This window comes from Globicephala melas, chromosome 8 (genome assembly GCF_963455315.2).
Source record: "Globicephala melas chromosome 8, mGloMel1.2, whole genome shotgun sequence".
NCBI classification, from domain to species: domain Eukaryota; kingdom Metazoa; phylum Chordata; class Mammalia; order Artiodactyla; family Delphinidae; genus Globicephala; species Globicephala melas.
In genome coordinates this window covers 59,994,293-60,008,104 of record NC_083321.1, presented here as the reverse complement: position 1 = coordinate 60,008,104, position 13,812 = coordinate 59,994,293, and the positions used below count along the sequence as shown (strand labels likewise).

The following is a 13,812-nucleotide window of genomic DNA, read 5'->3' as shown; positions in this document are numbered from 1 at the left end:
GCTTCCCGGATAATGGCATCTATTCTCGTAGACACAACCTTTGTTACCTCGAACTGTTCTGGCCAGTGAATAATCAAACTGCATTTAGACATTTTATATAACTGCTGCATTTCACACATAGCAAACTTGGAATTTATGTAAGTGGTAAAGGCTTGAGCCACCTTAGTGTGTTTCTCCTATAAAAGCTCAAGTACTCACTGGACTCTCTTCATTTTTACACGGATATTATGGATGAGTTTTTATCCCCTTTTATTGATTTAGGACTATTTCTATTTGCATAATAATGCTTTTTCTCTTCTTTTGTAAAGCTCTTTAGCCTCGGGGTAATGAAGCCATTTCCCTCCAGGAGGCAGAATATGATGTGAGGCAAATGTGTCTGTTTTTCCAGAAATACTTTATAAAGCAGCTCCTTGCTCTGAGCACTCATTGCAGTGGAAAGCAAGTTAAATGAGGTGTGCTATAGTGTAATAGGGTTTTTATTTGTTAAGAAGCAAGATATTTAAACACTATGCAAGCCTATCTCTCAACATTTAAGATAAAATATTTAAGGTAACTCTTTGTGTCTGTCCTTGCTTTATACTAGACTGAGCATATCGAAGGCAGGATACATATAAACACTCAGCAGATGTTTATGGGATTGTTCTAAACTCACATTACCATTCTTCCAGATTTAACGTTGGTCAGGGTGAGACAATAAGGTATCTATTTATTTCAACCAATAAGACTTGGGTTTGAGACTTTGGGCAAGTTAGTATTTTTAAGCCTTAGTCTTTTCTTCTGTAAAATGCAGTTGATAATATGTACCTCATAGGTAGGGAATTTCTTCTTTGACAATTTGGGAATTTCTTTTTGACAGTTGTTTTCAGATATGGTTTATGAGCGTTTCATGAGAGTGGACTCAGTCATATTACATATGGCTACACAGCTTCCTGGTGCAGAGCATCAGGTATTTATTTAAGGAAATAAAGTTAACTGAGATAACACAAGTAAAATATCTATCCCAGTGACAGACGCTTAGTAAAGGAGTAAGAAATATAAATTATTGCAAACATTTGGTTATGACCCTGTATATCAACTTTTGTTTATGCTTTGCAGTGATTCTTTTTCAAAATTTGAAATCCAGTATCTTTTACCTCCCTCTAAAACATACTTACGTTTTTTTTTCCTTTTGGTTTGATTATGATCATTCTTCCTGGATTAACTCCATTATTTTTCTTCTCTTTCTTCCAGGGCAAACACTGTATACTTGACGTATCAGGAAATGCTATCAAGCGGTTACAAGTTGCTCAGCTCTATCCCATTGCCATCTTCATTAAACCCAAGTCTCTGGAACCTCTGATGTAAGTGGAAGACAGCGGCAGCCTTCATCCAGCCCCCTGTTCCGTACGACAGAGCAAATTGTTAACAGCTCTTTGTCATAAATGCTTACAAATGGGAACTGACATTGTTGATTTTTTTTTTTTAAGAATTCCCTTTTTTAATGATAGGTGAAAGTTCTTTTGAACCACTAGAGACATAATGTCAATAATTACTTAAAATGTCTTTACTAATGTTTCTTGATTTTTGTTTTCATTGCACAAGTTGTTTTTGTGTGTGTGATATTTTCATTTTGTGTTGCAGTTTTGAAGGTAGGTTGGTTTGGTTTGTTTTTGTTTTATCTTGCTTTGCTTTCCAAATGATAGGAAGCAATCATCTTTAAATTATCTCTTACTTTGGAGAGCAGTTCCACTAGTAAATTTTTTTAAATGTGTGGGTTTTCATAGAGGGAGCAAACAATATTTTAGGCTCTTTGCATTGGCATTTCACGTTGTTATAGCATAGAATTCTCATGTTTCTTAATTAAAACCTCATGTTATGTAGACCGCTATCCTTAATAGGGCGTTTTCTTAGTGGCCTTTCAGTAAAACATCTACAAGCTTAACCAAAAGCTCCAGACCTGTGTATGTTTATAAACAAGGGGAAAATGCATGACTTGGATTTTTTTGTTCTTTTTATCTTTAAGCGAATGTGTAAAATATCTTCCTGCAAAAATCAGTAAACAAAATGGGCAGATATTCATGATCTGGCTGTAAAGTAACAATATTTTTTGTGCCAATTTGATACAAATTGGTGGCATTATTTTGTAGACCACTCTCATACAAAAGTGACGCTGCAGTAGCCATAAAAGTAGCCGAGCAAAAAGGCTAAGAGCAGGGACTTGAAAATTAATCAGGCTAGGTTTGGTTCTTTCCTTTGCTACTGTTCAGTTATGTGAGCTCAGGCAATTTGCTTAACATCTGTAAGATTTAGTTCCTCACCTCTAAACTAAGCACATTGATGATGCAGACCTCATAGAGCTAGTGTCAAGGTTAAACAGCGTCTTGAATGTAGAGTTCTCCATATGGTCTTTGGCATATAATAATCACTCACTAAATGGTAGCTATTATTACTATAAAAGATTTCAAGTTACTTTATTGTAAGAGGAATAAGACTATTTTATCATTACAAACCATGTAAACAGTGCCATTTCCAAGAGGCCACAAGAGATGATACCACTGTGTCCATTGTAAGAGCTTTGCCCAAATATGCCTCCATTTGGGCCTCAAGACATTAGAGCATTTGGCAGGGTTCGGAAGTGAACCACGAAGTACTAGAAAACAGTGTTTATGGAAAGACCAAAGAAAATGAAATCATTTATCCCAGAGGAGAAAGCAGTTACTTGTAGAGGATATCGACCAATTATTCGGCACCTTCTCTAGAAGGAATAAGCGACAGTAGCTGGAATTGCAGTCTAAGAGAATTAAGTTAAATACATAGTCGATCTCTAGGGAAATTGCCAGAGATATATCTTAAAAGCAGAATAGACTCCCATAAATAAAAGATGGACAAAGTTCTTACCAGGATGAAAAAATAGTCAGGAGGTCACTCTTAGTACCTTCTGCCCCATGAATTTAGGTATTAATACCTAAATTAGGTACTAATTATGTACTAATACCTCTTTATATATCATAAAGAGCTTTGCCCACAGCTAGCACTGTGGAAAAATATGTGTTGAAGATAAAATAATGGTTGTTGATAGTATTATCCCTAATGGTACATATTAAATTCCTCCTCTTGTAAGCTACTGTGTTGGGCATTGAGCAAAGTGAATTAAGCAACCGCAAATTTCCTTGAGTAAAAGTGATTTATAATCTGAGAAGGGCCTCGTAAATGTTACTAGTACTGCTAACATTAATAAGAAGCATAGAAATATGGCCCCCACCTCCTGGGAACAGCATCTTAAAGGCCCGTTTCAGAAATAGAAAAATAAGTTTTCACATCATAAACATGCAATGGGATAAGTGGCTTCTGAGGAAAGGGAGGCCTGAGGGAGAAACCGCAGCTGCACATTTGGTTCAGTGCAACACTGGGGGATGTTCTCAGCAGGAGAAGGTCTACTGCTTTCCACAACTATGAGATGCCTTGTTTAGTTTTGCCTTAGGGCCCTGTCACGGCCATGTATCATCAAGGAAAATCAAGCCTGCTGAAGGCTGGACTCCACAATGAGACAGTGACTCTGACATCATTTGCTGCAGCCATATGTGTAGTACCGTAACGGTGACATTCAAACCAATGTGATCTTATTAGGAAATGCTAGATGCTTCCTTTCTAGCTCACTCTTTTTCTGAGGGTTTTACTTGAGGAGCAAAGCTGGCATGAATTGCCCATTCCGCAGGGAGGGGTGAAGGCTAGGTCACCTGGAACAAAAGCATGGCAGCTGCCACATTTAGGCACTGATAGATCATCACACACATTATTCTCAAGTGCATCATCCACATCAAACCACAGCACTTATTAGCACATACGTAGCTGACTCTTCAGAGGAGCATAAAATCAAGGGTGTATATGAAACAGGTGTTTTTTTACATTGTACCTGCCATGTGACTTCTATTCCCCACCCCCATCCCATGGCGATAAGAAGCTTTCCTGTGGCTCCCCACACTTCCACCCCAATCTGCTTTTACCTTCTTGCTCCCATGATGGCCTGTGTTTACTTCTGTCTTCAACTGTATCATAATTATGTTTGTCTAGCTCTCCAGTCATTCATTGTTTCATTTCTTCGTTCACTTATTCATTCAGTAAGTTAAGTGTTGACTCAGCTCCATGCCACATGCTAGTGAAGAAGCCATGGTCTCCGCCCTCAAAGAACTAGCAGATTGGGCAGGGAGACAAAACAAGTTCACGTATTAGAGGATAAAATCCTAAATTCAGTATTGCTACAATAAACGCAAAGGGAATTCAGAGAAGACAGACTAGTATGGACCAGGGAAGTCAAAGAAGAACCAGAACTACATGATTTCGTGACATCTGGAGCAAAACACTTTCTTTCTGTGAGAAGATACCTTGGTTTAGCCCAGCATCTCCTGCCACCCAAGAGTGGCAGCCGCTCAAAGCTTCTAGGGCTAGTGCTGTTTAGGAAGAGAATTATAGATACCATCCCTCAGTTGAAGATGAGTTTACTTCAACAACAAGACTTCAGGAAACTCCCACTTCTGTATATTGCAGCCATCAACATCAAGTCCAGAATTGTGTTAGTGTCAGACTTCAGTTTTGTTTTGTGTTTTTCTAAATAAGGGCCTCTTTTGAAAGAAAGTCTTGGCATACTGGAAAGTCTATTTCACTAAAAATTGGTTTCAAAAAAAAAAAAAACCTTTGAGTTCTTACATCAAATTCACTCTTTTACCTTAGGCAAGTTCCTTTACTACTTCTGACCTCAGTTACTTGCTCTGAAAAAGGAATTAACCTGAGACTACATGCTCAAGACCCAGATATCTGGCATCCTAAAGTGACATGCGAAAGCAGCAATGCCTTCAAAATTCTACCTGTACCTGCGATGCCTCCCGATGGACCAACCAAACTGTCTTTGCTCTTAGCTGAACTTTTATCAGTACAGTCACACTGGTATTCTTATGATGATCAGAGGCAATGATTGTCAGTCTTTGATTAAGAAAAATGGGAAGATAAAATAATTCTTACTTAATAAGTACACTTTGGTTGGCAAAAAATGTTAACACCTAGAGGACATGAGAGGATAAAGCTGACACTGGTTGGGAATCAATAGATTAGGTTATTCTCCCTTTTCCTCCCTCCTCAATTTGTCCTTGAGACTAGATTGGATTTAAATAATCTTACGATTGATTAAGCAGCACTAACATACAGTTAATGATACACCAGTGGCTGACAGACTAACAGAAAGAAGGACAGAGAATGCCCAGCGTAATTCCTTTACAGCCCGTTCTTCTGTCCGAACAAAAATAAACAAAATAAGCATCGGAGATTCCTTCTTGCCAAGCTCCTCTCTCTGGCTCACTATCTGATATGACTTGCTTAGAGTCTGTTTGAAAATATTTTGGTCCCAGCGCTTTTGATTGTTCCTTTCTCTCTGTATCTTTAATTCAAGCCATCTTTAGCAGCTCCTTGAAATTCCACTGATTATAAAAACAGAGGAAGTTCAGGGCTCTTGTTGCTATAGACATGCCTCACTGTTTGCAGAAGTTGAGCCGTGCAAGGTACAGAATGCTTTTTCGGCCTGAAAGATACACACGCCTGAGGGGCCTGTCACATTTTCTATAATTCGTTGGAAGCACTGTCTCTTTCTCCACTCCACATGTCTCCTGCCCACACTGAAGATGAACAGCAGCCCTTGGGGAGGATGGGAGAGTCGAGAGATCAAAGCTTTCTGCGAGGTCAGGACCTGAGAACAGTCAAGTCTTGTTCTCTTAGATATAATGAGCTCTGAAAGGCTGTGATGTGTCTTCCCTTCTCTCCATCTCCTCTCCTCTCCTCCCTCTGGCCACCCTAGAAGATTGCGTTCAATTCTACATCCCATGTTTAAAAGAGGTTGAGATAGATGAGAACAAAGTCTAAGGAAAGAAGGGTGGCCAGGAAGTTAGGATTTGGAAATTATATCCAATGAGAGAATAGATGAAGGAAGCAGGACAGTTTTTGCTGGAAGAGCGGAAGCCTCGAGAGTCACATCAGCACTTGACTTAAAGACCCAAGGGCCTGACATGGAGGAAGGAAGTTCAGTCCTACTCTGCGGGGCTGCAGAGGACAGAACCAGTGACTGGAAATCATGACAGAACAGATCCTGCTTCAGTCCCATGTGGGACCAAGAGACTGCCCTCCGAGAGAGTGAGCCCCCTGGGAGGGAGTCTTAGTGGCTGAAAATATTCCAGCAAAGAGGAATAGGAGACTGCTGCTGCTAAGATTACACTAGGCTTCCTGCAGGACTCATTTTCGCCATGCATTGTAGTGTTTCAGGATTTGGTATGTTCCCTTTGTGTTCTAATAGCAAACTCTCATTTTCCCAGGGAGATGAATAAGCGTTTAACAGAGGAACAAGCCAAGAAAACCTATGACCGTGCAATTAAGCTAGAACAAGAATTTGGAGAATATTTTACAGGTAAAACTGCATTTACATTTGTGCTGTGAGAAAGGAGATAAATTGTCTGACATTTGGTATAGAGAGGGCTCTGGGCCTGGTGTACCTGGGCCCTAAGACCTTCCTGCTAAAAACCCCTTATTTCCTTCTACTTCCATTTGATCCAAAACTCTGGTTTCTTTCTTCTCTGGATTCAGCTTCCAGGTTCCCACTGGCCCTACCCGAAACAGTGAGTGGCAGATGCCACTGAGCTATCTCCTGCTATTAAGGAGATTTTAAGCATTAATACCTCATTCAGCTTCTCTCCCTGAGATCATCAGAAAATTTGAAAAAGAAACTTTTAAGGCTCAAAATGTGTACCATCCAAAGCAGTTACTCTTGGGAAGCAAGCCCAGGGCCTCTGTCCTTTGCTTCAGGGACCTATGGGTCTGTCTCCCCATTAGCAGCACTTGAAGAAAATGTTGAAACACTTTCTGTATTTCAATTAATTCCATGTCAAGTCTCAATGCAAAACTTTTTTTTTCTTTTTAAATATTTCCTTGGAAACATGAATTTGGGGGGATAGTTTGTCCTGGGTATCACGTCCTGGGTTCTTTATCCTTAACATGCGTTCATGAAACACTTATGGAATTTGCCTTACCACTGATGGTTTAAAAACAAGGACTTTCCTCCTGAGTTACCTTGCATGAAGTTTGGTGTTTTCTTTTTTCTCTCACTCAGAATATGAAAATGCCATGGGCTTAGCAGTTTGCAAATATGTTGAATTGGGTAAATCTTAAGTAAAATTTTGGTTAATAACAAAGATATGAGTTATGTTTCATCCTAAAAGAACATCCAAGATGTTCTTTTAAATGAAAACAATGTACATTTTGACCAGTGGTTTATATTCAGGAATAAAATATCATAATCAGTACATTCTGAGGATTGTTTTTGCAGATCTAAACCATGTATCAGTCACAGTTTATTTTTAAGCCCTAGTGTCATACGGATAGGACTGATGTGTTTGGGGTATCTGTCTACAAGATAGCTGCTGTTCAAAGGAGATAATAAAATGTATTTAAATCTACTGTAAGTGACTTGGTGTTTTAGGTAATACACAGTTTGTTTGTTTCCTCCTATTTTTATGTTTTTTACGAGTAGTTGCCCATAAGGTATTCTCACTACAAACAGCCCTGTAAGGTAAAATCTCGATTTACCAGATTACTTGGAGAATGAATGGGGTTTTCTTTTAAAGGTTTTGGGGGTTGAGGAGATTAACTAAAGATTCTTCTAAAATCTTTATTATTTCCTCTGTGTCTAAAATATTTGAATTTCTGCCCCTTACAAAATAAGTACAGTACGGAGAATATAAGTCTGGCTTTCTTTGATAACAGGGAGCTCTCAATCTGAAAATTGATCAGTGCCTAGCTCAGTGCCTGGCCCAGAGTACACACCCATAAAATTTAAATAAATGAATGATTCATTATGCAGAACTACAGAGCGACATGTAGAAAGTAGGAAGCCCATGGTGCATTTATTACCAATCTAGGACGTGCCTTGTAAGAATTTTTTTAAATCATTGTTGTGACTTTGCTTAAGTGAATTTCTGCTTTTTCTTACTAATAAAAAGTAATATTAAGCTTCCTGATGAGTTTGTCTGTCACTCTTTGAGCTTCTGCTGCATGATCGATGGTGGTTCTTCACCAGCCAGCGAGTGATTCCTAACTCCAGTGTGTTTGCTTTTGTTCTAGCTATTGTCCAAGGTGACACCTTAGAAGATATCTATAACCAATGCAAGCTTGTTATTGAAGAGCAATCTGGGCCTTTCATCTGGATTCCCTCAAAGGAGAAGTTATAAATTAGCCACTGCACCTCCAACAATGACAGAAGAGCATTTAGAAGAACAAAATATATATAATACACTACTTGGAGGTTTTTATGTTTCTGTTGCATTTATGTTTTTGCAGTCAATGTGAATTCTTATGAATGTACAACACAAACTGTGTGAAGCCATGAAGGAGAAGGAGGGGCCAAAGGGTGGGACAGAAAAGACAGTGCAGTACGCGGGAAGGCTTTGCTTTGCTCAGAGTGCCAGGGGTAGGGATGAACCTCTGACGGGCTTTGTGCCCAAGAGATGGGCAGCCTCCTCACCCAGCAGATGTCCAGAGCTGATTTAGCTGCTGAGCTCCCTGTGTTTTTTGCTTTAAAGAAAAGTTGCCAGCACTTGAACTTCACCAACCTTCCCATTACCCACATCTGTAATTGGTACACTTCGAATTTTATAACTATGCACCTCCTTTGATTTCTTAACAAGCAAAAGAAAGAACGAAGGGAAAAAAAGAAAGGAGTCCCTTTGGAGACGGCATAATATCAGGGAAGGATAAGTGTGTAGTTTCTTTTCCTGGCATCTGCAAAGACAAGCATTTCATAAAATTTGCGAGTGTGTGGAGGACTGACCTCACTGAGGAGGGGATTCCACCTGGGGTTAGCTTTATGATTGTTTATCGTCTATTTTGCCATTTATAAACTTAAAGAAGGCACTAAAGATGAGAATAATTTATATAATAAAAATATATTAAATGTATAGAAATGAATTTCTATAGGTTAAAGAAGTTTTGTGAAATATTTTGTAAAGATTAATTCATTGAAAGACTAAATGTATGCACTATCTGCAGATGGTCCAATTCAACACCAGAAAGCTGCACTCTCCCTTTTGTTGCCAATGATCCATTGAGAGCATCTGAGTTCCTTCTGAAGCCTGACAAAGACTTCTCCCTCACTTACCTCCCATGATCTCCCTTCCACGTTAGTGATACACTCCCATGGAGCACATCCCTTAATGAGTTACCCTCATGAATATTTTTGGAGGACATTTGGTTAATGCATTTTTTTAAGCTGATGGCTTTCAGAGACAAACTCATGCAAATGATGTAAAGGGAAGTTTTTGCTTTTGCTTTTCTCTTGTTAAACAACCTGGGCCTGCCATGCAAATAGTTGAATAATGTTGTTCCTAGTTAACTTACATACAGTTCTTAAAGGATCATTTAGTATTTTGGCCATCATGAATAATTAGGACTTTTTTTTGGTCTGTTTCACAAGTAACTGAGGGTTTTGTAATAGCCAGAGAAGGTATAGAGCCATGGAGAGATCTGCCCCAAAATGCACTATTTCTCTGAGGAAGAGAGAGAGAAGGGAAGCATCTGGTTGGGGGGGCGTGAGGGGTACAGACTTTTTTTTCTGTGTACCGGACAAAGAGATAGAACCATCAGGAAAGACCATTAATGACTTTGAGCTCAACCAACTGAACTGCCTTTCTTGGGGGATGCGCCTGGACCAAGTTTATTTTTTAGCAATTATAATAATGATGATTTACAAAAAGAAACCTCCCGAAGCCTATATCCCACTTTAGAGCCATTGGTGACATCAGCATTGCTTGTGCCCAGGGCGTTTAGAGAGAGACTTTTCAGTGATCTCAATAACTACTCAACTCTGGGTTGTATACATGCCCAAACTAAGCCCCATCGCCTTATCTCTGGGGTACATCAGACCTGGCAGGGATTCTGCCACACTGTGCAGCAAACCAGCATGCAGGCTGCGATGGGAGAGCAAGAGACAGCCATCAGCAGTGATGGGGCTTCTTCACAGTAAGAACATCAGAGCTCAGAATGAGGGTCTCTTTCCAAAAGCAAGCATTATTCGTCTTACACTAAACTACCACTGTCTGCCCGGCTGCAGTCACCAAAACAAACACAAAAATGCAAAGTCATGCATCTACCTATAGTCTTGAGGCTACCTTTACCAATGGAAGGGCTAGCAGTGCATTTTTCCCTCTGATGAAAGTTAAATTTCCCAAGACTTCCTTGGAGCACTCAAAATGTCAAAAATGTGTCCATGTCTGCAATTCGCCAGTTTCAGGTCAAGGCCTGCTTTCATCAGTCTTACTCCCAGAAGTTTTCTGCCACCAGAATGCCATTCCTGATCCCAGCTCGACTTTTAGGCCGCCATGATGACTTCTTTGGTTTCTCAACTAAGCATGCAACCATTTATGTAAAGGACTGTCACTAATGAATAGATGTTTCCATGGGTCATGTGATGTGCTTTCCATTTAATCTTAAGTATTGCTGTGGCTGAGTACAATCAGATTGAACGCACCAACCCTTGGTTTTGTAGTAATATAATTATTTATTTTCCTAGTGTAGATGCTTCTGATTAGAATTGGCATTTGCACTGATTTTTTTATGTAGATTTATATAAATATATATATACATATATATTTGCTTGAAGAATCACCAAGCCAATTGGTGAGAGAGGGTCTTTTCCTGTAGAATTTACACCTCCATTTGTTGTGTTGTCTTGCGCTTCCCAATGTTGAGGTCTCTACGGCTCCAGTGAACCAGTGTGTTTTGCAGCAAATCTGACGACTTGTGTGGAAATGGCATGAAAGTTACCCAGATTACAACTGGTGCAAATGCACTTGGAGCCTGGGGCCAGACTGGTGCTAACACTGCAAACTTTGTCGAGAGCTCTCTCCAATCTGAAGGCTTGCTGGGGGCGCAACGTCACCTTCACATGCTGGGCCCTTTCGGAAAAGTGCCAGATCGTCTCACTGGTGCTATTTTTCATGCTCTGGTACAATGTGTAGCACCACGGGGGTCTCAGCTTTACCAAAATCAAAATCCCATTTGTCAGCTAATTGCAGGGGCATTTGTTTTTCTGCTCTCCTCCCACAGAATTTGTTGGCCACTTCTTTGCAGGCTTTTTCTCCCGGCTCCAAGCTTTTGGGTTCGCTCTGTTGAGTGCGCCCATCTTTACGAAGCCTGCACTCAGGTGCCTCTGAGCTGTCTTAGATCCTACTGCCAGCCCTTCAGGACTCCGAGCCAGGGAAAAGCTCCCCGCTCCTATGGCTCTTGCCTCTTCTTTCTCCTCATTCTTTCCCTCTGCTCTTCCCCTCCTAGTTCTGTCTCATTCCAGCTCTCTTCTGTGTACCTCTCCTTTTATCCTTCCTTCCCGTCTTCTCTGAGTTGTTGGCTTTCTCCCGCATTCCTTCTTTTCTCCCTCCCCTTTGATCCCCAGTCTCTTTGTCTATCTCTCCTTTACTCTCAGTCTCTCCCCTTCCTCTTCCTCTTCCTCCACCTTTCCTGTCCTTTCTCTTCTCACATCTCTGATCATCTCCTCTCCCATAACCCACTCCTTAGTGTTTCCGTCCTAAAAGGGCTCATGGCTGATTCAGACAGCAAGTCCATACACTGGACTAACGACACAAATTCTTTGGGTCGCCGTCTCACCCAGGCAGCCCAGAAGGCAAAGCTGAGCCTGAATGAGGTCCTGCACTGGAGCCAGCTCCATCACACCTCACTGAGCCAGCCTGCACCGCTGCCCTGGCAGTGATGATGCATGTGCTCTGGGCCCTGCCGGCACCTGGGTGCCTCTGCCTGAAGCCTGGTCCAAAGTGAGCCTGCTCCCAGCACCATCCCACGGCTCTGAGGACACTTCCTTTCAATAAAGGCAGACTCTGGCCCCAGCAATTATTCTGACACCAAACCTCTTCCTTCTCATGGAAGCCATGCCATCACCTTGGTTTGGAGAGAGACTTTTTCTCCATTCATAAGCTTTCTTTTTCCTATTTTCATGTGAAGTTCCCTCTGCTTTTCAGCTGGTGATTGCTCTGGTGAGATTGAATGGACTTGCTGGTGAAATTACATCTCTTTTTTCCTGTCTTGGTCCTGCCTAAATTCCTACAAAAATATTTAAGTCAAAGACTCAGGCTACTTCCTAAGTTTATCATAGTAATCTGTCGCTCCTAAAGAGGACAAAAGGGGACATTTCCCTTAGAGTATGTGGAGTACCTCCCATGACAACTGATTTGAAAGAGGACTCCCTACAGAATTCTGTGGATATACATTTTACTTCTCTGTACGTATGGTATATGTGGTATGTCTATCATGTATACACATACTACATTGGGTACAAATGAATGTGGATGGAAACCCACACACACACTTTAGTCTGTAAATATCCTTCCTCACTGAAAACTGTGCTTCGGAAATCATTTCTTGTACAGCTGTGCAGTTTCTTGTAGCAGCTGAGGATAAACTAAGGTGAATGATTTAGACAAAGATCATCTAAAAGATAGACTACAGAAGCTCCCTAGCAACTCAGGAGGACAGACTACCAAATGACAAGGTTGACTCCCAATGAGATGGCAAACTTTTCTTCTCTCCTTTTTGAATCTGTGTTTCCTAAATGTGTCTTAACTTCTGAGTGCACCAGGCTGTATGCGTGAGATTTCGATATGACAGTTTTGTGCTTCTCTCTGACAGGATGCTTCTCCATTGAGCTGTAGTGCCGGATGGGAGGGAGGGAAACATACTCCTTGCCTGGGCTGGAGTTTACAGAGACACTGCACAGCTTACACTCCTGTTAAGTGTAAATATTCGACACTTCCATTCCATTTGTGTAAAAAATAAAGCACACACGATTATAAAATCAAGATGTATATTTCATACTCAGTGTGTCTTTGCATATTTATTGCGTTTCCAGTTGTCAGCGGTGGCCCCATTGTAAAAATGCTTGATAGAGTGTTTATAAACATGTCATGGTTTTATTATAAGATATAAATATTAAAACATTTTATACTTTATAGCAAATTATTTTCTCCCAAAGCATAATTTGTCTTATTTCACGAAGAATAGAATCATTCATTTCTATTTTTATCAGACTTGTCTGATTTTAGAACTTAAGTGTAGTTAGAGTAGATTCGCTCTGAGAAATATTGGCACTGCCTAGAGCAGCTGAAAGTGCTGCTTTTGAATATTTTTGAATATTCGATTGCCATCTTGCCTGCTTTTAATCAGGATTTTGCCAAGGGTGAACAAGGTATTAAATGATAGGTTTGGGGGGGGGTAATTTATTTTATTTATTTTTGGCTCCGTTGGGTCTTCGTTGCTGCGCGCGGGCTTTCTCTAGTTGCAGCAAGTGAGGGCTATTCTTCACTGCAGTGCTCGGGCTTCTCATTGCGGTGGCTTCCATTGTTGTGGAGCACAGGCTCTAGGCGTGCGGGCTCAGTAGTTGTGGCACGCGGGCTCAGTAGCTGTGGTTCGTGGGCTCTAGAGCCCAGGCTCAGTAGTTGTGGTGCACGGGCTTAGTTGCTCCACGGCATGTGGGATCATCCCGGACCAGGGATCGAACCCATATCCCCTGCATTGGCAGGCAGATTCTTAACCACTGCACCACCAGGGAAGCCCAAATGATGGGTTTTTTAAAGACCCTCACATCTACCTCAAAAAAAAAAATCAATTCTCCAGTTTCAAAATTGTGAGATTCCAGAAGGTCCTAAGAATAGAGAGAAATAATTTTTTCTTGTCTGATACTAATGATGCCAAGAAAGGCATAAATGGGAAAGAAGGTGTCAATTTTCCATATGTAGTGGG

The 13,812-nt window shown here is 40.8% G+C and overlaps 1 protein-coding gene and 1 pseudogene across 27 annotated transcripts in view; both read left to right on the top strand.

The window, feature by feature from the left end:
• Positions 1-10,605, top strand: part of DLG2 (discs large MAGUK scaffold protein 2) — a 2,016,902-nt gene extending 2,006,297 nt beyond the window's left edge. For 26 of the 27 annotated variants that reach the window (XM_060303825.1, XM_060303817.1, XM_060303816.1 and 23 more), the window contains 3 exons: positions 1,231-1,340; positions 6,333-6,424; positions 8,134-10,605. In XM_060303825.1, coding sequence (XP_060159808.1) covers positions 1,231-1,340; positions 6,333-6,424; positions 8,134-8,240 — 309 coding nt within the window. In that variant the 3' untranslated portion in view covers positions 8,241-10,605. Of the gene's footprint in view, positions 1-1,230; positions 1,341-6,332; positions 6,469-8,133 lie in introns of those variants that run through there. The other variant, XM_060303840.1, reaches the window with a different exon arrangement.
• Positions 10,606-10,850: 245 nt separating this feature from the next.
• LOC115841710 (uncharacterized) lies at positions 10,851-12,872 on the top strand (annotated as a pseudogene).
• The last annotated feature ends 940 nt before the right edge of the window (positions 12,873-13,812 follow it).